The sequence below is a fragment of the Pleuronectes platessa genome, chromosome 11 (genome assembly GCF_947347685.1).
Source record: "Pleuronectes platessa chromosome 11, fPlePla1.1, whole genome shotgun sequence".
Taxonomy (NCBI): domain Eukaryota; kingdom Metazoa; phylum Chordata; class Actinopteri; order Pleuronectiformes; family Pleuronectidae; genus Pleuronectes; species Pleuronectes platessa.
Genome location: NC_070636.1, coordinates 22,933,923 through 22,958,891, shown reverse-complemented (window position 1 = coordinate 22,958,891; position 24,969 = coordinate 22,933,923). Strand labels below are relative to the sequence as shown.

Genomic DNA, 24,969 nt, shown 5'->3' with positions numbered 1-24,969 from the left:
TGTCTTACCACTCTCCACGTGCTTGAGTGAAAGATGGAATGAATAATGTAAATTCCTCAATTTGTGGTCAGATTGTTTATTTTAAAGTTATGTAGATACAGGGGGTTACTCGTTTTTCACCCGTGTGTTTCTACACAGACTTGAAGCGTAAAGCGGCTGCACCTCAACATCCATTCAAATCAACAAACTGGTCAGGTGCAGCACCTAATCACACAGCTCTGTCCCTGGTCCTGAAAAAAGATTTAAACAATTTTTAAATTAAACTTAGTGTTCTGATCAAGTTTGTGCAGCTCCATTGGTCATTTTCAAAACTCAGAACAGATAAGAAGCTGCAATAAAACGGGAGAAGCTGAGCTACTGGAAAACAAAGCTTCTGACAGGACATGCAAGAGAGTTCAACTGGTAGTGGACGTTGTTTCAGTTCACATATCTAGAGAGCAGCTCCGTCTGATGTTACTACAGTATATATATATATATATAAAAATACACACACACACGTGTATATATAAATAACAGTATAAATATAAACAAACGGCTTTCAAGTGTAACTTAAATTTAGAAATTAAAGAGGAAACTACGATTTATAATTGCATTATTTGATGTTTTGATATGAAATAACTTCAAAATCTTGACATTGTAAGACATCTACTCGGAGAACGACTTGTTGTTGAGCAGAGGATGTGAGCTCTCATTGACGAAGTGTGTGGCTCTTAAAAGAGCCGTTGTGTTGTTGAGCTGTTGGAAAGTAAGTTTATCCGCCGAAGCCGTACAGAGTGCGGCCCTGTCTCTTCAGAGCATACACCACGTCCATGGCGGTGACGGTCTTCCTCTTGGCGTGCTCGGTGTAGGTGACAGCATCGCGGATCACGTTCTCAAGGAAAACCTTCAACACGCCGCGGGTCTCCTCGTAGATCAGACCGGAGATACGCTTCACTCCGCCACGGCGAGCCAGGCGGCGGATGGCGGGCTTGGTAATTCCCTGGATGTTATCACGGAGAACTTTACGGTGACGCTTTGCGCCTCCTTTACCGAGCCCTTTTCCTCCCTTTCCTCGTCCAGACATCTTTCTTCAGTAAGATGAGATCTAGTCAATGCCCTGCTCCGCGGAACCACAGCTACTCATAGCCTGACTGAGGACCTGGTAGAAGACAGAGGCAGGCGTCTTCTTCCTCTGTGGATTCTCATGGCCGCTGATAATTAAGTCTATGGTGCGCTAGCGCCTCCACAGGTTTGGATGTAGGACGGTAGCTATTAAAGTCTGACACTTTATCAGTTTTGTGTGGCAGTAGGACTGTAGCACGTTTCCATCAAGTAGGAATAGTGCCTGTGAAAAAGGCTTGGTTAGAAATAAGAGTATCATTTGGACTGATTGTGGAAGTACTTAGTCAATGTATGGATATTGAGCCACCTTGAATGAAAAACAGTGCTCACACAAAGACTCAGCTCACGATTTCTCCCTTAGCCCTCCTGTTATCCTCACATTTAAATTGTTTATCCTTTGAGTCCTTTTGACCTCAGCAATTAAAACCCTCCATAACATTATTAGAATAAAAATTGTAACCTAAGTGACCAGGTATGTATCCAAGTATGGTTTGTTTATTGTTTGACTACTTAAATAGCTTTTTATCTTAAACACAATCCCCAACCAAACGTGTGAGTGCAGAGTCAAGCAGTGTAAGAACTTGATGCGTGTCTGGAACTGTTTTTGACAGTGTTATGGACATGAACATGTATTAGAAGTCCGGGCTGACACTGTGACTATGTTCACCTTTCATTTGGCATCATTGGATACTGACCAGTTTTAAAAGCACCTCATGTATGCTTGAAAGTGTTGTTGATTACAACCTGACATTCGGCTGGATTCTGTTTTACTATATTCATCTGGTTTCATTTGCAGATATGGACATTGTATGAAATGGTCATGGTTTTTGTGGGGGCATCCTTAACATTGTATTTTGATCCCCCGCCACCCGTAGCTGTCAGTCAACAACGGCGGGGAGCTTGTCAACGTGTTTGTTTATCCCGAATATGAGAAGAGCCGGTCTGGTCTAATTTCAACAAGTATTTATTAAGATGCCGCCTTGTGAGTCTTCAGTAAGCATGCGCCATCTCCAGACAAAACAACGCCTTGCCTATCTGCCCTCCTGAAGCTGGGACAGCTGCATGTGGAAGCTAAGAGATGTATGCTTTAATATAAAAAGTTAAGTATGAGAACAAGTTAAAGTACATCGTAATGAATGTCGCAGATTCAAAGTTCCCAAAACGGGCCTTATCAGACAGCCGCAAGTTTGAACAGCGATGCGACGCACACTCATTTTAACCAGCTTCCAGATTAAAACCAAGCAGCAAAGGTTACTAAAAGTCACTATGTGAGGGCTACACATTTCCCACATATTCTTCCCAAACTGCCCCTGTCTAACAAACTGCATTTTGTTTAAAGTTGACTTTCATTGCCAGCTTCACAGACACGCACACATGGATAATATAGATTTCAGTCTTACAGAGGAGGTGGACTAGTGGCAGAATCTTGGACTTTGGGCAGAAAAGGTCTCTGGTTCGTCTCTGGCTCGACTCCACGGAGAAACAACAAAAGAAACAAATCTGTTCAAAAATCCAAGAGGATTATCCCTACCCTTGTCTAGTGCCCCTAAGCAAGGCACCTTACTCCCTCAACATCTGCTCCCCGGGCGCCGTATATGGTCGCTCACTGCTCTGTGTGTCCTGCACCAGATGTGTTAAAAGCAGAGGTTAAATTTCCCTACCTGCATGAGTGTGCCTGTGCATGTCTGTGCCTGTGTTTGGGACTAATAAATGCGTCTTAACAAACTCAACAAACCTTTGGGCAGAGGGACCATCTCTCAAATGTGTCTTTGCTTTCGTACCTTTGATTCATGAGTTAAAAACTATGAGATCAACAACAACACTGTTATTTTTGTTATGCTGGGGGGGTGTTCTTTTTAAATCATTGTTAGCATTTAGAGTATTGTGTGTTATAGTGTTTTTATATAAAGTAATATGTAAATAAAGTCTGTTTGAATGGTTAAAATGACATGTTTACATGCTACAATTTACACAAACACTTTCACATACTGCACACGTGTTGAGATAAACACAGTATTTGTTGACACTAAGGCCTTATTGTGTAATATGAATGTGTTATTGGCCATACACATCTGAGAAGAATTGATCTATTGATCAATAGGTAACATATTGACAGGTTAACAGAGATTTCTCACCCATCGTTTTTCAGAAACGTTTGTCATGTTTAAATGATTCTTTTACAAAAATAATAATGATCATAATATACAGAAACATGTATCCCAGTGTTAATATGATGAGCAAAAGTTGGTATTTACCAAGTAGAGAAATTCTCAAATTCAATTACAGCTTAAGCATTTTCTGGAAAATAAATGATGTAACCTGTTGACTTTTGTTATTAAATGAGAGAAATGTGCCACCATATTAATTTAATCATTGCTTGAAGTGAACATGGATATGAACTGTATCGCTACTGACTCTCCAGCATTCTCAGCATGAAACGTTCACGGCTCTGATAGGAAGTCTGGCTCAACTTCACCAGGAGCCTCGGCCATCAGCGGTGTGTTTGCTGCCTGCACAATTACTTGATTTTATTAAAAAGAGATCATCAGCAGGTGCTTGTTTTCACTCGGTTTCTCCGAGCAAACATGTGGAGCAGCTAGGAAACGGGTTTTGGTGGAGCTGTGGTGCTTTTGAACTCATTTTAGGAGAGAAACTAGTGGGGAAAACCGCTGAGCAGTGCTGCTCACCGCGGTGAACGGGTCGTGTTTGTAGGCTCCACCGACCAAATGCAGAGAGCATCAGAGCTCTGCATGACTTCAATATGAAGACAAATAAGTCCGCTACCCGCTTCCTCACTGTCAGCCCCCAGCTCCGCTCACCCACTGAGTTTTTACTCGTTTATCAGTGAAGAGAAAACACAAGTGTCTCGGCGTTCACACTGCACACGGGAGCCACGGCTCGACTGAGTCTCCACGGTTCTCATGTTGTGTTCAAGTGCCGCCTCCCGATCGGGACTCTCCATCAGTCCGGTAATTCACTCCGATACTCCGTCGTTGATCTATACGCAAAGAGAAAGATGTCAGAAGCCGCTCCAGCTCCCGCTCCAGCCGCCGCCAAGGTCAAAGCGGCCAAGAAGAGGGTCGTGAAACCGAAGACCGCCGGCCCCAGTGTCAGTGATCTCATTGTGAAGGCCGTGTCCGCGTCCAAGGAGCGCAGTGGCGCGTCAGTGTCCGCCCTCAAGAAGGCTCTGGCGGCCGGAGGCTACGATGTGGAGAAGAACAATTCCCGCGTCAACACCACCATCAAGAAGCTGGTGGTCAGCGGGACCCTGGTCCAGACCAAGGGAGCCGGGGCCACCGGCTCGTTCAAGATGAGCAAGAAGGTGGAGACCAAGGTCCAGAAGCCGGTGAAGAAGGCCGCTCCCAAAGCGAAGAAGCCCGCCGCCAAGAAACCCGCAGTGGCTAAAAAGCCCAAGTCGGCGGCCGCCAAGAAGCCAGCAGCCGCTAAAAAGTCCCCGAAGAAGGTGACCAAACCAGCAGCGGCCAAGACGCCCTCCAAGAGCCCCAAGAAAGTGGCGAGGAGCCCAAAGAAAGTGGCGAAGAGCCCTAAGAAGGTGGAGAAAAAGGCCCCTGCTGCCAAGAAAGCCCCCGCGAAGAAGGTCGCCAAACCCAAAGCGAAGAAGACAGCAGCCAAGAAGAAGTGAGCTGTCCTCACTGTGAAACATGTCCATCCTGTTAAAAGGCTCTTTTAAGAGCCACACACGTCTTTCCAAAAAGAGCTGTTTCCTCCTCAATCATCACCACTGCCAATACATATGTAGAGACAGAGTTCTTAACTAAAGGGACTCAAGTTTGATAGAAATATATTTAAGGTTTTTCGTTCAATGTTAAGATTTAGAAGTTAGTTCACATCAAATAATATAAAACATAGCTTTAGACTCTGTGTGAAGGAGAGGCAGACACTACTGACACACATACATCATGTAATATGATGTTCAGCGATATCCGCTTTACTTCATTAACCATACTTCTTAAATAGTGTGCCTTTATTGTTATAGTTATCCTAGTTTCCTCGTGTCTTTCCTTGCTAAATATGTAAGTGACAGCTGCTTAGGAAAATGACAATTCCAACTTCACATCATATATATGAATATATACTGTAGTAACATCAGGCAGCCAACAGATGACGCTGCTCTGCAAATTATGTGAACCGGAACAACGTCCATTACCAGACGAACTCTCCTCCATGTCCTGTCAGAAGCTTTGTTTTCCAGTCGCTCAGCTCCTCCTGTTGTATTGCAGCTGATTGTTTGAGTCATAAAAATGAGCTCTGTAGCTGCATCAACTTGATCAGTAGCTGTCATTAAACTAAAGTATTGAGGAACTGTCATCAGACACTGCAACACCAACAGAGGGAAAGTCACGTGGTTCAATTTACTGGCAGGGAGTAGAGTTTTTCCAGGTGATGCTTTTCTCAGATTTATGATTAAAACACTAAGTTAATTTTTTCAGAGTAAAATAAAAAAAAAAAACTTAATTGTTTTAATCTTGTTTCAGGTCCTTGGACAGTGATGTTTGTTTTGTTAAGGTGCTGCACTTCAACAGTTTGATGCCCTGAATGGATGTTGTGGAGCAGAGCGCCGCCACTTTATGCTTCAAGTCTGTGCAGAAACACACGTAGGTGAAAAATTAGATGACTGTATCTAGATAACTATAACAAAAAAAATTGTGTGACCACAAATGAAGGAAGTGTTGTCGACATTACTCATTCCATCTGTCACTCAAGCACATGGAGAGAATGGTAATAAAACCAGAACAAATACATCTATGGTCAAGCAAAGTAAATCCATCATGTTGCTAAAATGATCTGTCTTGTGTCTTAATACAAATAGATTAACAAACAGACATTCACATGAATACACAGACCGACATATCCCCAGACATGCATTAATATACACACACGGCCATTTAGAGCATAAATAAATTCACACAGAGCCTATTCTTTGCTGCCTGATTATTTTTATGACTGACCAATGACTGGCCCATGGGTCATCTCATGACCAACATTAAACATTAGCTCACCTGATAAGGCCAAAGCTCTTTGAGTTCAGTGAAGAAGACCCTGAGAAGTGGTTAAAAGCTCAGAAAAAAAGTGGAGCTTCTGTTTGAATTGATCAGAGTCACGCTCCTCTGGGGAACAAGAGTAAACTTCACTGGTCAAAACGTTTAATGGAGGAATCCAAACCATTCACTTGGTGACAGAGTTCCATGCAGTGTCGTTCAGGACAGCCTCATCACTGTCACACCAGAAGAATCACAGGAGGGAAGTATACAATAATAATAATGATGGCTGAGTTCCATTTAGCTGCTCCACTTCAATGGTCCTGAAGTTGTGCATGCTGGATCACTGTCATGTGTACTTGGGCACTTTAACACAACAGAGGACTTGGTCAATGTTTTGAATGAAAACCTGGTTCATGTGAAACACGTCTATGATCCAACATGTGACCGGACACACGGCACCTAACTTTTAAAAGCTCATGTTACAGATTAAGCAAAGGTACCAGAGTGATTGTTTATGACTACATTGCTATCATATAATAGTTTGTAAGATGTGTAACAAATAGATATGTTTACTTCTCACCCTAGATTTGCATAATGACAAATGTAAAGAGGGTGAAAAATGCATTAAATTTATTCTACCCACACTAGTTTCTATTTCATTAGGAATATAATCTGTTGTTTTTGCATTCACACCGTCCATCATGAGAGATGTATGCCAAGCAGGGTTTCCCCCAGTGCTTTATAGGCCTGGCGGACCGCCAGGCTTTCCCCCCCCCCCCCGCCAGGCTAAGCGTCGCTTGTTTATTTATTAAAAAAAAAAAAAAAAAATGTTATGCACCAGAAACATGATACCAAAGACGGCATTGCGCTTTTAACCGCATCTGGTGATACGGTTGAAACCGTAATGGCGACATCTTATGGTCAGTATGTGAACCCATAAGGTAAGAGGTCAGGTGTATTTTCCATCACCTGAACCTCCAAAACACGACCTGTCTCTACCACGCAACAACTTTCACGGAGAAAGGGTCAAAAAACCTTGGACTCTTTCTTTTTCCGGAGTCGGGGGAGCACTGGAGGAGACGATGAGGCCGCTCTTTCCCCCACGGCCAAGCGGAGAGCATCGCCAGCGAGCCGACCGAGCCGCGGCTCGATGATGAAGCAGAGCCAGAGCTAGTTAGCGCGTATGTTAGCGCGTCGGATGTCAGCATTTCGAATGTTAGCATGTCGGATATTAGCACGTCGGATGTTAGCGCGTCGGATATAAGCACGTCGGATGTTAGCGCGTCGGAGCAGCCTGCTGCGAGCCGCGATGGGAAACATCGAAGTAGCGGATTTAACCCAAAGTTTAACCCAAAGACCTCAGGAACAGGCTGCAAGGGAAAAGCCTAATTGCCTGCCTCCGTATAAAAATAAATGGTCCCTCTGTGGCTGATCTTGACTACAGTAAGGCTCTGGAGGAGTTCTTTCAGAAGCCGAGACGGATCACTTGCATCACTTGAAGAGGTCACACAGCATACCTCTTCAGGCCCTGAGTTCCCTGTTCCCCCTTGGCCATGTTTGCACTTTTTATTTATGTTAATTTATTTTACTATTAAATGTGACCAGAAATGGCTTGTTTTTTTAGATTCACTTAGATTTTACTTGAAAACGAATTGATAATATTTATTTTTATTTTATTTATTATTTTTTGTGTTTGTAAACTGTATTATGTAATGTTAATGTTATTAATGTTAAGTATTGTTAATAAATGTCTTACAATAACAATTGTCATAATTTCAAAATTCCTGTCAACTTTTAACTTTTTTTTTTTACAAAAACACAGTCGGCCGCCGGTCGGATTCTCTAGCGGCCCTACCACCAGGCTTAGCAAGTTTTCTGGGGGAAACCCTGCCAAGGATCCATGTACCTTAGACGTAATGCAATTTGAAGTGTATATCTTTTATGCATCCAATAGTGTATTCATATTTATATATATATGTATCTTGCTCATAGTGTATTCATCGTTCTTATATCACAAAATACCTCTAAATACTGCACTATTCCATATATATTTATCACTGTACATATCTTATGTATTTACAAATTTCACTTGCACTCTGCACTATTACTGCCTTTTTTGCACTTCTGGTTATATGCTAAACAGCATTTCGTTTTTAATAAGCACTTGTACTGTGCAATGACAATAAAGTTGAATCCAATCTAAAAACGTCTTTTGTGTATACTTTAAGTTGATGGGTGATATGAGGAGTTTTGCTCTTTGGAGGTGAGTGTGTGGCTCTTAAAAGAGCCTTTGTGTCGGTGGTTTCCAGAAGCTTTGCTTTACTTGGACTTGGGGGCCTTCTCGGTCTTCTTGGGCAGAAGAACAGCCTGGATGTTGGGCAGCACGCCGCCTTGAGCGATGGTCACTCCGCCCAGGAGTTTGTTGAGCTCCTCGTCGTTGCGGACGGCCAGCTGCAGGTGGCGGGGGATGATACGGCTCTTCTTGTTGTCGCGGGTGGCGTTTCCAGCCAGCTCCAGGATCTCAGCGGTGAGGTACTCCAGCACAGCCCCCAGGTAGACGGGGGCGCCGGCACCAACGCGATGTGCGTAGTTGCCTTTACGCAGCAGCCTGTGAACACGACCGACGGGGAACTGGAGCCCAGCGCGGGAAGAGCGAGTCTTTGCCTTCGCTCTGGCCTTTCCGCCGGTTTTGCCTCTGCCAGACAAAATGGATATAGATTGTTTTGTTGCGGGTGGAAAATCAAAGGAGAGGAGTCGTCGTTCTCAAGTTGAAATTAAGCAAGTTTATTCAGAGGTCACAGGTCAGGAAAACCCGGTGTCCAGCAATTGAACATGCATGGGTCTCTAGTTCTACGCAGGAGACTGCACAGGAAAAGAGACGCTTAAACAGAGTGCGCACATAGATTATATATTGATATATTGGGCGTAACAGGGGTTCTTCTTGGATTTGTCAAAACTAGATGGGGGCCGCTGCATCTAGACGGGGCAGTGTCTCATCCTCTTGGAATGTCGCGTGATGAAGATATCGTACGTGCACTCCATTGTCGTGGTTACCAGAGGTCATAATGTTCCTGCCTCAAAGCAGCTGCCTTAGTGTGTTGTGGGGGAGAGATTTTAGGCCAAGGTCTGCTCATTATCTGCTGTTGGTGTTCTACTTTGTGTGTGTGTGAATTGAAACAGGGAGCTGGGATGTGTGGTACAAAGTGTTGACTGTTCTACAGAGTGTAAGAAAAGAGGTCAAAGAAATGTATGTGGTGTATGTCAATAAATGTATGTGTTATGTATGTGGTGTATGTCAATAGTTTCCTAAGACACGTCAGAAGAAACTGCAGTGAATAGCTCGAACCCTCCTTTATATATCCATGGATCAAATGGGACGGTTCATGCCAGACCAACCAGAATAGAAGCCTCAAGCAGAGCAGCGGAGGACGGCCTGCACTTTTGTCCAATAAGCAGCGAGTATCTCAGGAGGAGCCTATCACCGATCAGGACCCGGGGCTCTGGAGCAGCGTCACCATGTCACGGCTCTGCAGTTTATAAGCAGAGTGTCTGTCAAGCGCTCCACTGTTTCTCCCGATCAAAGAGACAAGAAACAAAATGGCAAGAACCAAGCACACCGCTCGTAAATCCACCGGAGGCGAAGACACCAACCATCTCATCAGGTGGAGCAGCGGATAGCGGGGTTGGCACCGTCAGCTGCCTGGAGGCGGCCGCCTTCCGGATGATTCCCGGTAGCTCTGTCATGAGTGCACCGATGGCCGTCAGAGGAGTGGGAGCGGGCGGTGAATTGAATTCGTCATCCGACGCCTCGAGCTCGAGGGGGGGGATCTGCTGGAGGATAAGTTGGCTCTTCAGCTCTGGGAGCGGAGTCAGCCGACGCCGGTCCACTTTCGAAAAATTCGATGGCTTCGTCCAAACTGAAGTCACGCTGCGACGCGAACCCGTCACCGTCCATGTCGGTGTAGGCGTCGGCTCGCCTGAGTCTCTCGGGCTCCTTAAGGAACTTGCAGAACGCGCCAGGCCGGCATGCTCTGGGCCCAGGCACGACTCGCAGCGTCGATGGAGATCATCTGACATAATGTACCCGGTGTTGCATTCCGGGCACAAGCGGATGTTGGAGGTTCCGTGCTGCTTCATGGCTGAAGAAAATAGGGAGACGAGCGGCCGGTCTCACCCCAATATATACAAGGTGAGACCCACTAGCAATAGCCTTAAAGGGCGAAGCCTATACGATATAGAACCAAGCAGACTGCTCGTAAATCCACCGGAGGCAAAGCCCCCAGGAAGCAGCTGGCCACCAAGGCTGCGCGTAAGAGCGCCCCGGCCACCGGCGGCGTCAAGAAGCCTCACCGTTACAGGCCCGGTACCGTGGCTCTGAGAGAGATCCGTCGCTACCAGAAATCTACTGAGCTGCTGATCCGCAAGCTGCCCTTCCAGCGCCTGGTGAGAGAAATCGCTCAGGATTTCAAGACCGACCTGCGCTTCCAGAGCTCCGCTGTCATGGCTCTGCAGGAGGCCAGCGAGGCTTACCTGGTCGGCCTTTTTGAGGACACCAACCTGTGCGCCATCCACGCCAAGAGGGTTACCATCATGCCCAAGGACATCCAGCTGGCCCGCCGTATCCGCGGAGAGAGAGCTTAAACCACTCCTGCTCCACTGACCATAACAACGGCTCTTTTAAGAGCCACTTCACTGCACTCAAAACAAAACTCCTCCGCTGCCCCGCTTGTTATAGACCGTTGATGCATATAACACAGTGAATAATTGACTGCAGAGTTCAAAGTAAATATCAATACAATTGAAGTATAATAAATTACATTACTTTCTGTAAAGTAACCAAAGTATATTACAAATCTTTCTATAGATTTAAACATGTATCCTTTTTAGGTTTACAACATTAACTGAACAGCAACACGTTTTTAGTATTTCATAATACTACATAAGAAAGAGGTTACAATAAAATATTATACATTTACATTAATAATATACATTAGTAGCTCTGCAAAGAATACACATAGGAAAGTATGGAAGTTCGGACCATTTTACCGACTTGGTTCTTTGAATTTCGTTCAGTAAAATGAGAATCTTTTTTCGAGTCATTAGTTCATTTCAACGGGGGGGAACCTATTGACATACACCAAACACATAACACATACACATATTGACATACACCAAACACATAATACATACTCATATTGATACACCACATATATTCCTTAAACCATACTCATAGTCAACACTTTATATCACACATCCCAGCTCCCTGATTCAGTTCGCACAGAGACAGTGAGTAGACCTTGGCCCACAATCTCTCCCAGACAGCACACTAACGCAGCTGCACTGATACAGCAACATTATCACCTCTGGTAACCACGACAACGGAGTGCACGTACGACATCTTCATCACGCGACATTCGAAGAGGATATAATCTATGTGCGCACTCTGTTTAAGCGTCTTTCTTCCTGTGTAGCCTTCTGCATAGAACTAGAGACCCATGCATGTCCAATTGCTGGACACCGCGTTTTCCTGACCTGTGACCTCTGAATAAACTTGCTTAATTTCAACTTGAGAACGACGACTCCTCTCCCTTGATTTCCACCCGCAACAAACCCCTGCATTAAAATTATGTATCATGACAGTTTGGATGATTTGAAATGTTCAATTATTATCACACTAGCATTTAATTATCACAGCAAACAATTACGCTGCATTGAACTGTAAGTAAAGTACATGGTTGAAATAAGGAAACCTGTAATTATTACTTGTGAACGAATATCATTCAAGTCTTACTAAACCTTGTCACGCGAAAGTGAACGAGGTAAACAAATCCTTTCTGTTTCCTCTTCTGAGCCTCTGCAGGTCACGTGGAAAATTATCCAAAAACTTGTACCCGGCAGATGAACGAATGGTTCACCTCCCGACCGTGTCTTCAGATCAATGTTTCGTTCTTCTGCCAACAGAGTCTTTGAATCAATGATTTGTTCATCTGCCGGATACGAGTCTTTGGATCCTTTTTCACGTGACCTGCATCAGCCTAGGCAACAGTCCCGATGCGCGGCCAGGAGAAAATTAACGAATCCCCTTTGAGAGGACTCGTTACTCCAGAGCCCTTGTAAGGATTTGTTCAAAATGAACGAATCGCTCACCATCGACACATCACTAATATTGCTACTTTCACTTCACCTGTTAATTGGAACCATGGTCAGAGCTGCAATGAAATAAAATGTTTATTTTAAAAATGAGATGACCTAGAATTTTCGGAGAAACCGATCTACTCGCTGCAAACATTTATTAGACAGCATAAGTTATTTACAAATTTGTCTTTGGTAAAACATGTCCCCCAGGGATTGGAGTTCTCATACAAAAGTGGAATATTTGCAGCCTTGAACATAATTGTAACAGTTGCAGTACAGTCATTCATCAACAGGACATTTATACCCCACACTGTCACTGTAATTGTGCTTGTATTGATGCATCTTACAAACAGTCACACATTGATTTCCAAGGCAACCATATCAATGTCCTTTTCCCACTCATTTCTCTCCTAAAATGAGTTCAAAGCACCACAGCTCCAACAAAACCCGTTTCCAAGCTGCTTCACATGTTTGTTCAGAGAAACCGAGTAAAATCCAGCACCTGCTGATGATCCCTTCGTAATAAAGTCAAGTGATTGTGCAGGCAGCAGACACACCGCTGATGGCCGAGGCTCCTGGTGAAGTTGAGCCAGACTTCCTATCAGAGCTGTGAACGTGTCATGCTGAGGAAGCTGGAGAGTCATTCTATAATTAGGACTTCATTTCACATCCATGTTGAAAAAGTCCATTTCACTAAATATTCACTTCAAGCAATGATCCAATTAATATTTTGGCACATTTCTCTCATTTAAAACCAAAAGTCAACAGGTTGTGTCATTTATTTTGCAGAATATGTTTAGGCTTTAGTGGAATTTGCATTGTCTCTGCTGTCTGATTTAGTAAATACCAACTTTGGCTCTTCACATTAACACTAGGATACATGTTTATGCATATTATTTTAGTCATTATTTGTATAAAGTAATCATTAAAACGTGTCAAATGGGGGCGCTAGTGAGCAAGAAATGGAGTGAGACGCTAATTTCAGTGCTCCTGAATAGAAGCTACAATATTTTCATCAAAAAAACAGCTACAAACTTCAGCCACAAAGCTCACCGAGGACAACACAAAGGGGCCATAACCAGACTCATGCAAGATACGCCGCTTTGAATGGCGGAAAAGCTTCAAAAATACAAATATAAATCCGACGCTAGCTCATCGCAGCCTACAATAATCACGAGACAAAGACCACCAGTTGATCCGGACCAACCTTCCGCCACCCGAAGTGAAAGCCCAGGTATGACCACTGAAAGAATGAAAGCGGATATCTTATCTTCCCTAAAGGGAGAGATTTCCAAAATCATAAGAGAGGAAATTAAAAGTGCGTTAGCAGAAGATTTCCATGCCCTGAAGTCCGAGTTAAAAGCGGTGCGGTCCGAAATTGCTAGCAGCACGACCACCATCCAGGCAGAAGTTGACCACATGAAAACCGAAATAAAAGACATTAAGGGCGGCTTATCAACATGGTCCGACGAGGTGGCGACACAACAAGCTACGGTAACCCGCCTCCAAAGACAGGTGACAACTCTAACAGACCGATGCGAGGACATGGAGGGGAGAATGAGACGCTGCAACATCCGTATAGCCGGCATTCAAGAGCAACCGGACTCCAGCTCCACCAAAACAGTAGCTAAAGTTATCAGAGAAGTCCTGCAGATGGACCGGGATATAAAGATTGACCGATCGCACCGCACATTCGCCACCAGGAAACCGGGAGACCGGGAGAAACCACGAGTGATCATCGCTAAACTACACAATGACGGGGATGCTGTAGAGATCCCGAGGAGAGCCCGAGACAGAGCGCCGTTGGAGTACAACGGGAACCGGATCGCTATCTTTCCAGACTACACACCCAGCGTCGCCAAAGCCAGAGCAGCATTCACAGACATACGGAAGGCCCTACGGGGAAGGAAGGGAGTTCGCTACGGTCTACTGTATCCAGCCAGGCTCCGGATTTCACACAACAACCAAGTGAACGACGAGGAGTTTCTGGACTCCAGCAGAGCCATGGAGTATGTCCAGAAGAAAGTTATTCCATCTACTGAGAGTGCTGACTAAATATACCCCCACCAACACTGTTAATTACAGTAAAGACTGCCCAGTGAGTTTTGCACATTTTGAAACATGTCTATTTTGTATTTAAATATATATTTTTTCTAATATTACTCAAAGCCCATTTGAAAACACAATTCCTTATAGTCTATAGTGTGCCTATTATTTCTATTAATATTATTTGTATCATTCCACTTTACTTTCTCACAGTCAGCTACCATAAGAGGGTTTTTTTTTTTTTTATTAGCTCTGCACGCAACTCAGGTACTATTTTACCGTAAAGAGCTGTTTGATTTTGCAGACCTATATCAGGTACTGCAGGGGCCTGAATGGCCATTACTCGACACTGTCCCCTTTCTGTGTCTACTTTACTTTATCTTTATTCTTTCTTTCTTTATTCCTTATCTTAGCACACCTTAAGCATAGTTGACTTTATCTCAACTGTGCACCGTTGCTGCTTGCCCTAAGTGGCTAGGGACTAGGTCCCATCGAAACTGTTGTTGATGTTAGTGAACAGCAGTCAAAACTGTTTTGCTCCCCTTGTTCTGATCCCACTGTTCTCATGGGATCCTATGTTGGATATAAGTGCACCAAGGTCATTATCTAATTTTCTTAAATATCCTTGTTTAACCCACCCCTGTTGTTTTCATTATGTAGTCCAAGTCCTCACACTCCACATAACAGGATACATAGCCCAGGTGCTCACTGCTTACTTCCGCTTCCCATTTCCCTGCACAAACTCTCAAAATATCCAAATTACACATAATACTTAATGGACCCGCTAAAAGTGATAAGTTATAATGTCAAAGGTCTCCATAGCCCTGTTAAGAGAAGGAAAATTCTACATCAGATGAAACAAGCCAACTGTCACATTGCATTCCTACAGGAAACCCATTTATCTGATGCGGAACATGAAAAGCTGAAAAGATCCTGGGCAGATAAAGTATATTACTCTTCGCACCGATCAGGGAGAAAAAAGGGAGTATCCATACTGCTACACAGACAAATTAATTTCACACAAACACTGGTACATAAAGACACAGAGGGGAGATATATTATAGTTAATGGTTTAATTTATGGCATAGAAGTATCCCTCATAAATGTATATGCACCTAATGAAGACGAGCCCAGCTTTATCAGGACATTGTTCAATAAGATTTTAAAATATAGTTCAGGACTGCTACTGATGGGAGGAGAGCTGAATTGCGTAATGTCACAAACAATCGACCGACAACCTGCCTCTAAAGCTCCACTCTCCAGAATGAGCAGAATGCTCAAATACCAATCTCTTGAAGCAGGCCTAGTAGATGTATGGAGAAGCAGGTTTCCGAGAAACAGGGATTTCACCTTCTATTCAAGCAGACATTTATCCTACTCAAGGATTGATTACTTCTTTACCACTAAAGCAGAGCTACATAGGATAGTAGACATTGAGATTCTTCCAATAACTATATCTGATCACGCACCTGTGGCATTAAAATGGGACATAGGCAAAATACCAACATCTAAACAATGGAGACTTAATGCATATCTCCATAATGATAAAGAATTCACCTCCTTTGTCACAGCAGAACTCAAGGAATACTTGGATAAAAATATCTCGGCTGAAACGAATCCTCTTATATTGTGGGACTGTGCCAAAGCATACATCAGAGGCCGTATTATTTCATTTACATGTGCTAGGAGAAGAGGTAAGGAGGCTAAACAGAGAGAATTGGAAGATAAAATAAAAGATTTGGAGAATAAACATAAACAATCAACATCGAGCAGTCTCTTAAAGGAGTTAAACGCAACCCGTAGAGAACTCAACACCCTACTATCAGATCAAATTGAGCGAAGTTTAAGATTCACAAATCAAAGATACTATGAACACGGCAACAAGGCAAGCAGATTATTAGCATTTAGATTAAGAAAACAGCAATCATCTAATACAGTACAGAAAATAAAATCAAAAGAAACGTTTGTTACAAAACCAGATAAAATAGCAGAATCCTTTGCTGAGTTCTATGAATCTTTATACAAAAATACAGATACCTGCTCTGCTGATGCAAAACTTACAGAGTTCTTAAACCCTATAAAATTAACTGTACTTACAGAACCAGCAGCCAAGGAATTAGATGAGCCTATTGAGGGATGGGAGATCAAGCAAGTGATCTCAACGCTCAAAAATAATAAAAGCCCAGGGCCAGATGGATATATTAATGAATTTTATAAATCCTTTAAGGATATTTTATCACCACTGTTGCTAAAAGCATACCACCATGCATTAGAATCTAAAACTATGGCACCATCTTGGAAAGAGGCCACTATAGTGGTAATTCATAAAGAAGGCAAGGACCCCACAGAGTGCCAATCCTAAAGACCGATATCGCTGCTGAATGGGGACCTGCGCATCCTAACTGCAATCCTAGCAAGAAGAGTCAATCATATAATCACTGAAATTATCCACCCAGATCAGACGGGATTCATCACTGGAAGATACTATGGCGATAACTTAAGACGCTTATTAAACATTATATCCAATCAAAAAGAAGAGCAATCAGAATCAATGATTTTGTCCCTAGATGCTCAAAAAGCATTTGATAGAGTATCATGGCAATATTTATTCCAAACACTAAAACGATTAAAATTTGGCCACAACTTTCTAAATTGGATACATACATTATATTCATCACCACAGGCAGCTGTTAAAGTTAATGGATATAGATCACAAAGATTCACACTTGAACGCGGCTGCAGACAAGGCTTCCCTTCATCACCCCTGCTGTTTGCAATTAGTATCGAACCCCTGGCCCAGCTCATCCGAGATGATAACAACATAAAAGGAACTGTAATACAAAAAGAAGAGCATAAAATATCCCTTTACGCTGATGATGTATTATTATATCTGACGCAACCTGCATCAACTATACCACATCTAAAGGAGCTCATCTCACAGTATGGATACTACTCAGGATACAAGGTAAATGTGGAAAAAACAGAGGCTATGGATATCAATGGTAACATCTCAAGAACTGTAAAACTCCAAAGTGGATTTAAGTGGCCAAAAGCAGGTATAAAATACCTTGGCATACACATCCCCCCGTCCTTACAGAATTTGTACGAGGCCAATTATAGTAAAATAATTCGATGCATTAATAGTGACCTGGAACGATGGTCTGCGCTCCCTTTATCCCTGCTCGGTCGTGTTGAAAGTATTCGTATGAATGTTCTGCCCAGAATTCTCTACTTATTTCAGATGTTACCTATAGAAATTCCAAAATCGGTATTTGATAACCTAGATAAAATCATTTCCAAATTTATCTGGCAAAAAAAGCGCCCTAGAATTAGACTTAAAACCTTACAACTATCTAAGGTAAACGGAGGCCTTAAACTTCCAAACTTAAAATATTACTTCTGGGCAGCACAAATGAAACCCTTGATAGCGTGGATTCAGAATAGCACGTACACTCGCTGGCTTAATATTGAGAAAAACCTATGCCCAGAGCCCTCTCAAAACTTGCCATTCTTAGATACACCAATAAAAGAACTAGCAGAGTGGACTAAGATCACTCTTAAAATCTGGAACAAAATACAGACTTTTTTTGGGCTTCCAAAGTTAATTTCATCATTAACAAGTATTGGATCTATGAAGACCTTCACACCTAACAATCTAGACACAGGCTTTAGAAAGTGGTCAGATACGGGATTGGTCTACCTGCATCAACTATTTAATGAGGACAACCTCAAAACATTTGAGCAGCTGTAAAGGGATTTTGATCTCCCCAAAACAGATTTCTTCAGATATCTGCAATTGAGAACTTTTCTAACATCACACAAAGAGTGGGGAAAGCTTTTAAAACGTACCCCTCTAGAGGAGTTTTTAATAGAAATACAGATGGGGAGCGAAGATAAGAAAACAATAAGTAAACTCTATAACATATTTCTATCTATGGATCTACATAATTCCCTGCAGATAAAGCAGAAATGGGAGGCGGAAATGAACATGGTCATAGCACAGAATACCTGGGAGGGGATGTGCACAGAGGCACACCTAGCTACAAATTCAAACACCTGGAGGGAATTTAAATGGAAAATAATTACCAGATTCTTCAGAACACCAGAAATATTAGCTAAGATGGGCCCGACAAATTCCAACTTGTGCTGGCGGAACTGTGGAACACGTTCTGCCATTCACACACACATATTCTGGCTCTGCCCTAAGTTAAACACATATTGGAGAGAAATCTTTGATGCCCTCAAAGAGATATTCCAACAGGACATCCCACAAGACCCCACAATAGCACTACTGGGAGCAATGCCTGAAGGCCTGAATGGGAGGGCCAAAGAATACCTGCTGAACATACTACTCACAGCAGCATTGAAATGTATAACCATCATATGGTTAAAACCAGGCCCACCCACATATAATATATGGATCCAAAAAGTATGGGACATCTACCAAATGGAGCAAATCACATATTCATTAAGGCTCCAAAAGTCTATCTTTACTAAACGATGGGGTCCTGTCTCTGCGTTTTTAATACAATGAGGCTTACTAATTAATATCGCTCTGGGCCTCCGGTTGTGCGGCTATTTGTCAACTTTGCCTACTTATGTACATCATAAACCATCCTCTCGGAAAAAGAATATATAGCACCTATCATACTAAATTCTGGAGTGGACAATAACTTTGATTTTATCCCTGGTTTTATTTTCATTTACTTGTTTACTTTTTTCTTTCCTTGATTAATTTAATATATTATGTTTGTAATCAATCATCTATTCTTATGCCCCCGAGTGAGCACTGTTTGATGTTTGTTGTTTTTTCTATGCATTGTACGCTATACTTGAATACCATGTATAACAGTATTGTATACAGTTGACAAATGGACAAAGAAAGTAACTGTCTGGATATGCATATTGTTTTGTTGAAAAACAAATAAAAAATAAGTAAAAAAAAAAAAAAAAGTGTCAAATGTTTTTGAAAACTATTTTTCTCATGAGTGTTAGATCTCAGTCAACCTGTCCATATGTTACCAAAACCATATTCATATTACAAATGAAGGCTTTAGTGTCAGCCAACACACTGTGTATCCAGAATGTAAACACATGTGCAGTATGTTAATGTGTTTGTGTAGATTGCTGTGGGTAAATAGCAGCATGTAAACATGTTATTTGAACCATTCAAAAATACTTTATTTATGTAGTACTTCATGAAAAAAAAAACACACGAAATTTACACTTAAGTTACGATTCTCCATTATAGTTTATTTAAAATTATAATTAATACTATTTGAGGAAAACAGGAGGGCTAAGGGAAAAATTATATTGGTTTGACCACTGTTTTACACTCAAGGTTGCCCAATATTCACAGAGTAGTAAGCACACACAGTATATTTGTCAAGATTGATAATACTGATAATTGATAATACTGCTTTAAAAAAAGGATTCCTCTGACCTTGAAGTCACAGTCATGTGTCAGCAACAACACAAATGTTAACCTCAGGAGATTAGCTCCATGGTTTAATTATCAAAAACCTTTTTTTAAACTGATATCATAGCAGCTGGAGAGGATGTGGCAGATCACTGATTTGAGAGAGGACAACACGTCCTGCAGTAGAAAACTGCTATTGGATTTAAAAGCAATTATTTTCAATTGTAGAGGTTATGCAGGATTTATTCAACAGGAATTTCCTCTTCAATTTAATTCAACAAGGTTACACTAATAGTTAAGAGTGGCTGTTTACATATTGATGGATATCTCGTTAGAGTCAGGACAGTTTGTCTCCATAGAGAAAGTGTGTGGCTCTCAAAAAAGCCGTTCGTTTGATTTCTCCGCAAAGTTGTTTACTTGGAGCTGGTGTACTTGGTCACGGCCTTGGTGCCCTCAGACACGGCGTGTTTAGCCAGCTCCCCGGGCAGCAGCAGGCGGACGGCGGTCTGAATCTCCCTGGAGGTGATGGTGGAGCGCTTGTTGTAATGAGCCAGACGAGAGGCCTCACCGGCGATGCGCTCGAAGATGTCGCTCACGAAGGAGTTCATGATGCCCATGGCCTTGGAGGAGATCCCAGTGTCGGGGTGGACCTGCTTCAGCACCTTGTACACGTAGATGGCGTAGCTCTCCTTCCTGGACTTTCTCCTCTTCTTTCCGCCCTTACTGGGGGCCTTCGCCACCGCTTTCTTGGAGCCCTTCTTGGGCGCTGGCTTCCCTACTTCAGGCATTGTCACGTTGTCATTGTTCAGGCATTGTGCCGTTCCCTCTCTGTCATTGGCTGAATGTGGAGTGCCAGTGTAACAGCACGGGGGCGTGTCTCCATGTTCATGAGTCCTTTATTCTGCTGCTGACAGAGGTGGAACTGTTGAGCTCAACTGCAACATTTGGGGGGTTAAGAAATGCAAGATGTCCCTGAAACTTTGTATTATTTATGTTAGCATCACATAAGTATCATTTAAAACAATCTGAACCAAAGCAACCTGATAAATACACAGCTCTAAATGATAAGGGAACACTTAATGGTCACAGTAAACCACCTAGTCAATTTGACTTCAGGTTCATCAAGCTGTCCATTTAGGAAGCCCAAGTGATTGTGAATGAATTTCACCGGTTTTGGTGCAAATGAAAGTGACAACAAGTGCAATAAAGAGGCAAAAGCAAGACAACAACACAAAGGGAACAGTTTTTTTATGTGCTGGCCATTGACCTTCGCTCTCTCCTCATCCTTCCTGACTGAATCTTCTCAAGTTTCATGCTCTGCTAGTGTCCTTGTCACTACCTGTAGCATTAGGCGGTCCCTGAAGTCCTATCAGGTAGCAGAGATAATCTAGCTCTTCCAGGATAGAACAGCCAAACGTGCAGGAGCAAGAAGGTTTGTTGTGTGCCATAGAAGAGCATCAACCCATCAGCAGAACCGGTATCGGCTCCTAGTTGCGTGGAACATATACAGGTGTAACTGGCCAATAGGGAACTGCCCTCCCAAAGAAAAGAAGGGAACAAGATGATTGTGATAAATTTGGCACATTTTTATTATAATCGTCCTGCCTGCTGCCTCTGAATAGAATAGTCCATTTAGCTGCAGCGTCAAGACCTGTTTAATAGAGTACAGGGAGAGTTCAGCCGGTTAAAAGTCGGCCACATCACTCAGATAGAGTTTCATAACACGTTGTCTTTCAAAGTGCAGGCACTGCAATCCCAGACAGCACACACACGCACACAGGCCCTGGGGCCCCACTCACTCGCTCAGAGCAACACAGTGATATGTGAGGAGCGTTACCATGAACAATCTGGTAAGTGACTTTGTTGACGAACAGTGGACCCAGGTATAATACAAAGTTTCTCTCTGGTAACATCTGGTTACACAACCAATCAAGTGCTGTGTTTTATTTTTAGTGTGTATTGCAATAGTGTGTCCATTAACCAGTGAGTGAGTCCATAGGTCAGTCAGTCAGGGTCCAGAAGGCTTCAGTGTAAGGCCGTTGCCAAACTCCCGCAGTACGAGGGAAAGTCAGTGTCTAACGCACGCTGTGGTGTGCACGTAAAGAACTCGTGTGTTCTTCATGGCAGCAAATGTAGTTGCTCGTTGTGAATTTAGATATGCACTAAGTGTCTGTGTGTCTGTGTGTATATATATATAAATGTATGGGTGCGGATGTGTGAGTGTATTCATGTTAATGTCTGTTTGTAAATCTATTTGAATCAAAATAGTAGTCAGATAATTTTAGTAACATGATGATTTTATTGAGCTTGACCAACATTTGTTTTTCTGGTTGTCTTACCACTCTCCACGTGCTTGAGTGAAAGATGGAATGAATAATGTAAATTCCTCAATTTGTGGTCAGATTATTGTTTATTTTAAAGTTATGTAGATACAGGGGGTTACTCGTTTTTCACCCGTGTGTTTCTACACAGACTTGAAGCGTAAAGCGGCTGCACCTCAACATCCATTCAAATCAACAAACTGGTCAGGTGCAGCACCTAATCACACAGCTCTGTCCCTGGTCCTGAAAAAAGATTTGAACAATTTTTAAATTAAACTTAGTGTTCTGATCAAGTTTGTGCAGCTCCATTGGTCATTTTCAAAACTCAGAACAGATAAGAAGCTGCAATAAAACGGGAGAAGCTGAGCTACTGGAAAACAAAGCTTCTGACAGGACATGCAAGAGAGTTCAACTGGTAGTGGACGTTGTTTCAGTTCACATATCTAGAGAGCAGCTCCGTCTGATGTTACTACAGTATATATATATATATATATATATAAATACACACACACACACACGTGTATATATAAATAACAGTATAAATATAAACAAACGGCTTTCAAGTGTAACTTAAATTTAGAAATTAAAGAGGAAACTACGATTTATAATTGCATTATTTGATGTTTTGATATGAAATAACTTCAAAATCTTGACATTGTAAGACATCTACTCGGAGAACGACTTATTGTTGTTGAGCAGAGGATGTGAGCTCTCATTGACGAAGTGTGTGGCTCTTAAAAGAGCCGTTGTGTTGTTGAGCTGTTGGAAAGTAAGTTTATCCGCCGAAGCCGTACAGAGTGCGGCCCTGTCTCTTCAGAGCATACACCACGTCCATGGCGGTGACGGTCTTCCTCTTGGCGTGCTCGGTGTAGGTGACAGCATCGCGGATCACGTTCTCAAGGAAAACCTTCAACACGCCGCGGGTCTCCTCGTAGATCAGACCGGAGATACGCTTCACTCCGCCACGGCGAGCCAGGCGGCGGATGGCGGGCTTGGTAATTCCCTGGATGTTATCACGGAGAACTTTACGGTGACGCTTTGCGCCTCCTTTACCGAGCCCTTTTCCTCCCTTTCCTCGTCCAGACATCTTTCTTCAGTAAGATGAGATCTAGTCAATACCCTGCTCCGCGGAACCACAGCTACTCATAGCCTGACTGAGGACCTGGTAGAAGACAGAGGCAGGCGTCTTCTTCCTCTGTGGATTCTCATGGCCGCTGATAATTAAGTCTATGGTGCGCTAGCGCCTCCACAGGTTTGGATGTAGGACGGTAGCTATTAAAGTCTGACACTTTATCAGTTTTGTGTGGCAGTAGGACTGTAGCACGTTTCCATCAAGTAGGAATAGTGCCTGTGAAAAAGGCTTGGTTAGAAATAAGAGTATCATTTGGACTGATTGTGGAAGTACTTAGTCAATGTATGGATATTGAGCCACCTTGAATGAAAAACAGTGCTCACACAAAGACTCAGCTCACGATTTCTCCCTTAGCCCTCCTGTTATCCTCACATTTAAATTGTTTATCCTTTGAGTCCTTTTGACCCCAGCAATTAAAACCCTCCATAACATTATTAGAATAAAAATTGTAACCTAAGTGACCAGGTATGTATCCAAGTATGGTTTGTTTATTTTTTGACTACTTAAATAGCTTTTTATCTTAAACACAATCCCCAACCAAACGTGTGAGTGCAGTGTCAAGCAGTGTAAGAACTTGATGCGTGTCTGGAACTGTTTGTGACAGTGTTATGGACATGAACATGTATTAGAAGTCCGGGCTGACACTGTGACTATGTTCACCTTTCATTTGGCATCATTGGATACTGACCAGTTTTAAAAGAACCTCATGTATGCTTGAAAGTGTTGTTGATTACAACCTGACATTCGGCTGGATTCTGTTTTACTATATTCATCTGGTTTCATTTGCAGATATGGACATTGTATGAAATGGTCATGGTTTTTGTGGGGGCATCCTTAACATTGTATTTTGATCCCCCGCCACCCGTAGCTGTCAGTCAACAACGGCGGGGAGCTTGTCAACGTGTTTGTTTATCCCGAATATGAGAAGAGCCGGTCTGGTCTAATTTCAACAAGTATTTATTAAGATGCCGCCTTGTGAGTCTTCAGTAAGCATGCGCCATCTCCAGACAAAACAACGCCTTGCCTATTTGCCCTCCTGAAGCTGAGGCAGCTGCATGTGGAAGCTAAGAGATGTATGCTTTAATATAAAAAGTTAAGTATGAGAACAAGTTAAAGTACATCGTAATGAATGTCGCAGATTCAAAGTTCCCAAAACGGGCCTTATCAGACCGCCGCACGTTTGAACAGCGATGCGACGCACACTCATTTTAACCAGCTTCCAGATTAAAACCAAGCAGCAAAGGTTACTAAAAGTCACTATGTGAGGGCTACACATTTCCCACATATTCTTCCCAAACTGCCCCTGTCTAACAAACTGCATTTTGTTTAAAGTTGACTTTCATTGCCAGCTTCACAGACACGCACACAGGGATAATATAGATTTCAGTCTTACAGAGGAGGTGGACTAGTGGCAGAATCTTGGACTTTGGGCAGAAAAGGTCTCTGGTTCGTCTCTGGCTCGACTCCACGGAGAAACAACAAAAGAAACAAATCTGTTCAAAAATCCAAGAGGATTATCCCTACCCTTGTCTAGTGCCCCTGAGCAAGGCACCTTACTCCCTCAACATCTGCTCCCCGGGCGCCGTATATGGTCGCTCACTGCTCTGTGTGTCCTGCACCAGATGGGTTAAAAGCAGAGGTTAAATTTCCCTACCTGCATGAGTGTGCCTGTGCATGTCTGTGCCTGTGTTTGGGACTAATAAATGCGTCTTAACAAACTCAACAAACCTTTGGGCAGAGGGACCATCTCTCAAATGTGTCTTTGCTTTCGTACCTTTGATTCATGAGTTAAAAACTATGAGATCAACAACA

The 24,969-nt window shown here is 42.8% G+C and overlaps 6 protein-coding genes across 6 annotated transcripts; 2 read left to right on the top strand and 4 right to left on the bottom strand.

Moving 5' to 3' along the window:
* Window positions 1-62: 62 nt before the first annotated feature.
* LOC128451320 (histone H4) lies at window positions 63-1,125 on the bottom strand. Its single transcript, XM_053435108.1, has one exon. It carries the CDS (start codon window positions 1,061-1,063, stop codon window positions 752-754), a length of 312 nt encoding a protein of 103 aa, XP_053291083.1. The 5' UTR covers window positions 1,064-1,125; the 3' UTR covers window positions 63-751.
* Window positions 1,126-4,082: 2,957 nt separating this feature from the next.
* Window positions 4,083-5,073, top strand: LOC128451299 (histone H1-like). The gene has a single exon (XM_053435086.1). It carries the CDS (start codon window positions 4,118-4,120, stop codon window positions 4,742-4,744), a length of 627 nt encoding a protein of 208 aa, XP_053291061.1. The 5' UTR covers window positions 4,083-4,117; the 3' UTR covers window positions 4,745-5,073.
* Window positions 5,074-8,423: 3,350 nt separating this feature from the next.
* On the bottom strand, window positions 8,424-10,181 carry LOC128450369 (histone H2A.v2-like). The gene is made up of 2 exons (XM_053433780.1): window positions 9,756-10,181; window positions 8,424-8,831 (listed from the first exon to the last, which is right to left on the bottom strand). Exons 1-2 carry the CDS (start codon window positions 10,179-10,181, stop codon window positions 8,424-8,426), a joined length of 834 nt encoding a protein of 277 aa, XP_053289755.1.
* Window position 10,182: 1 nt separating this feature from the next.
* LOC128450368 (histone H3) lies at window positions 10,183-11,507 on the top strand. The gene is made up of 2 exons (XM_053433779.1): window positions 10,183-10,224; window positions 10,329-11,507. Exons 1-2 carry the CDS (start codon window positions 10,183-10,185, stop codon window positions 10,743-10,745), a joined length of 459 nt encoding a protein of 152 aa, XP_053289754.1. The 3' UTR covers window positions 10,746-11,507.
* Window positions 11,508-19,540: 8,033 nt separating this feature from the next.
* Window positions 19,541-20,507, bottom strand: LOC128451334 (histone H2B-like). Its single transcript, XM_053435124.1, has one exon. The coding sequence runs from the start codon at window positions 20,490-20,492 to the stop codon at window positions 20,118-20,120; it is 375 nt and encodes a 124-aa protein (XP_053291099.1). The 5' UTR covers window positions 20,493-20,507; the 3' UTR covers window positions 19,541-20,117.
* A 1,757-nt stretch (window positions 20,508-22,264) lies between these two features.
* LOC128451323 (histone H4) lies at window positions 22,265-23,200 on the bottom strand. The gene has a single exon (XM_053435112.1). It carries the CDS (start codon window positions 23,110-23,112, stop codon window positions 22,801-22,803), a length of 312 nt encoding a protein of 103 aa, XP_053291087.1. The 5' UTR covers window positions 23,113-23,200; the 3' UTR covers window positions 22,265-22,800.
* Between the last annotated feature and the right edge of the window lie 1,769 nt (window positions 23,201-24,969).

Coding starts and splice junctions, on each gene's coding strand:
- LOC128451320 (XM_053435108.1), bottom strand. CDS start 1,063: ATGTCTGGACGAGGAAAGGGAGGAAAAGGGCTCGGTAAAGGAGGCGCA.
- LOC128451299 (XM_053435086.1), top strand. CDS start 4,118: ATGTCAGAAGCCGCTCCAGCTCCCGCTCCAGCCGCCGCCAAGGTCAAA.
- LOC128450369 (XM_053433780.1), bottom strand. CDS start 10,181: ATGTCAGATGATCTCCATCGACGCTGCGAGTCGTGCCTGGGCCCAGAG. Junction 8,832..9,755: donor CTGCTCCACCTGATGAGATG/GTTGGTGTCTTC, acceptor TTTCCACCCGCA/ACAAAACAATCTATATCCAT.
- LOC128450368 (XM_053433779.1), top strand. CDS start 10,183: ATGTACCCGGTGTTGCATTCCGGGCACAAGCGGATGTTGGAG. Junction 10,225..10,328: donor GGCACAAGCGGATGTTGGAG/GTTCCGTGCTGC, acceptor TAAAGGGCGAAG/CCTATACGATATAGAACCAA.
- LOC128451334 (XM_053435124.1), bottom strand. CDS start 20,492: ATGCCTGAAGTAGGGAAGCCAGCGCCCAAGAAGGGCTCCAAGAAAGCG.
- LOC128451323 (XM_053435112.1), bottom strand. CDS start 23,112: ATGTCTGGACGAGGAAAGGGAGGAAAAGGGCTCGGTAAAGGAGGCGCA.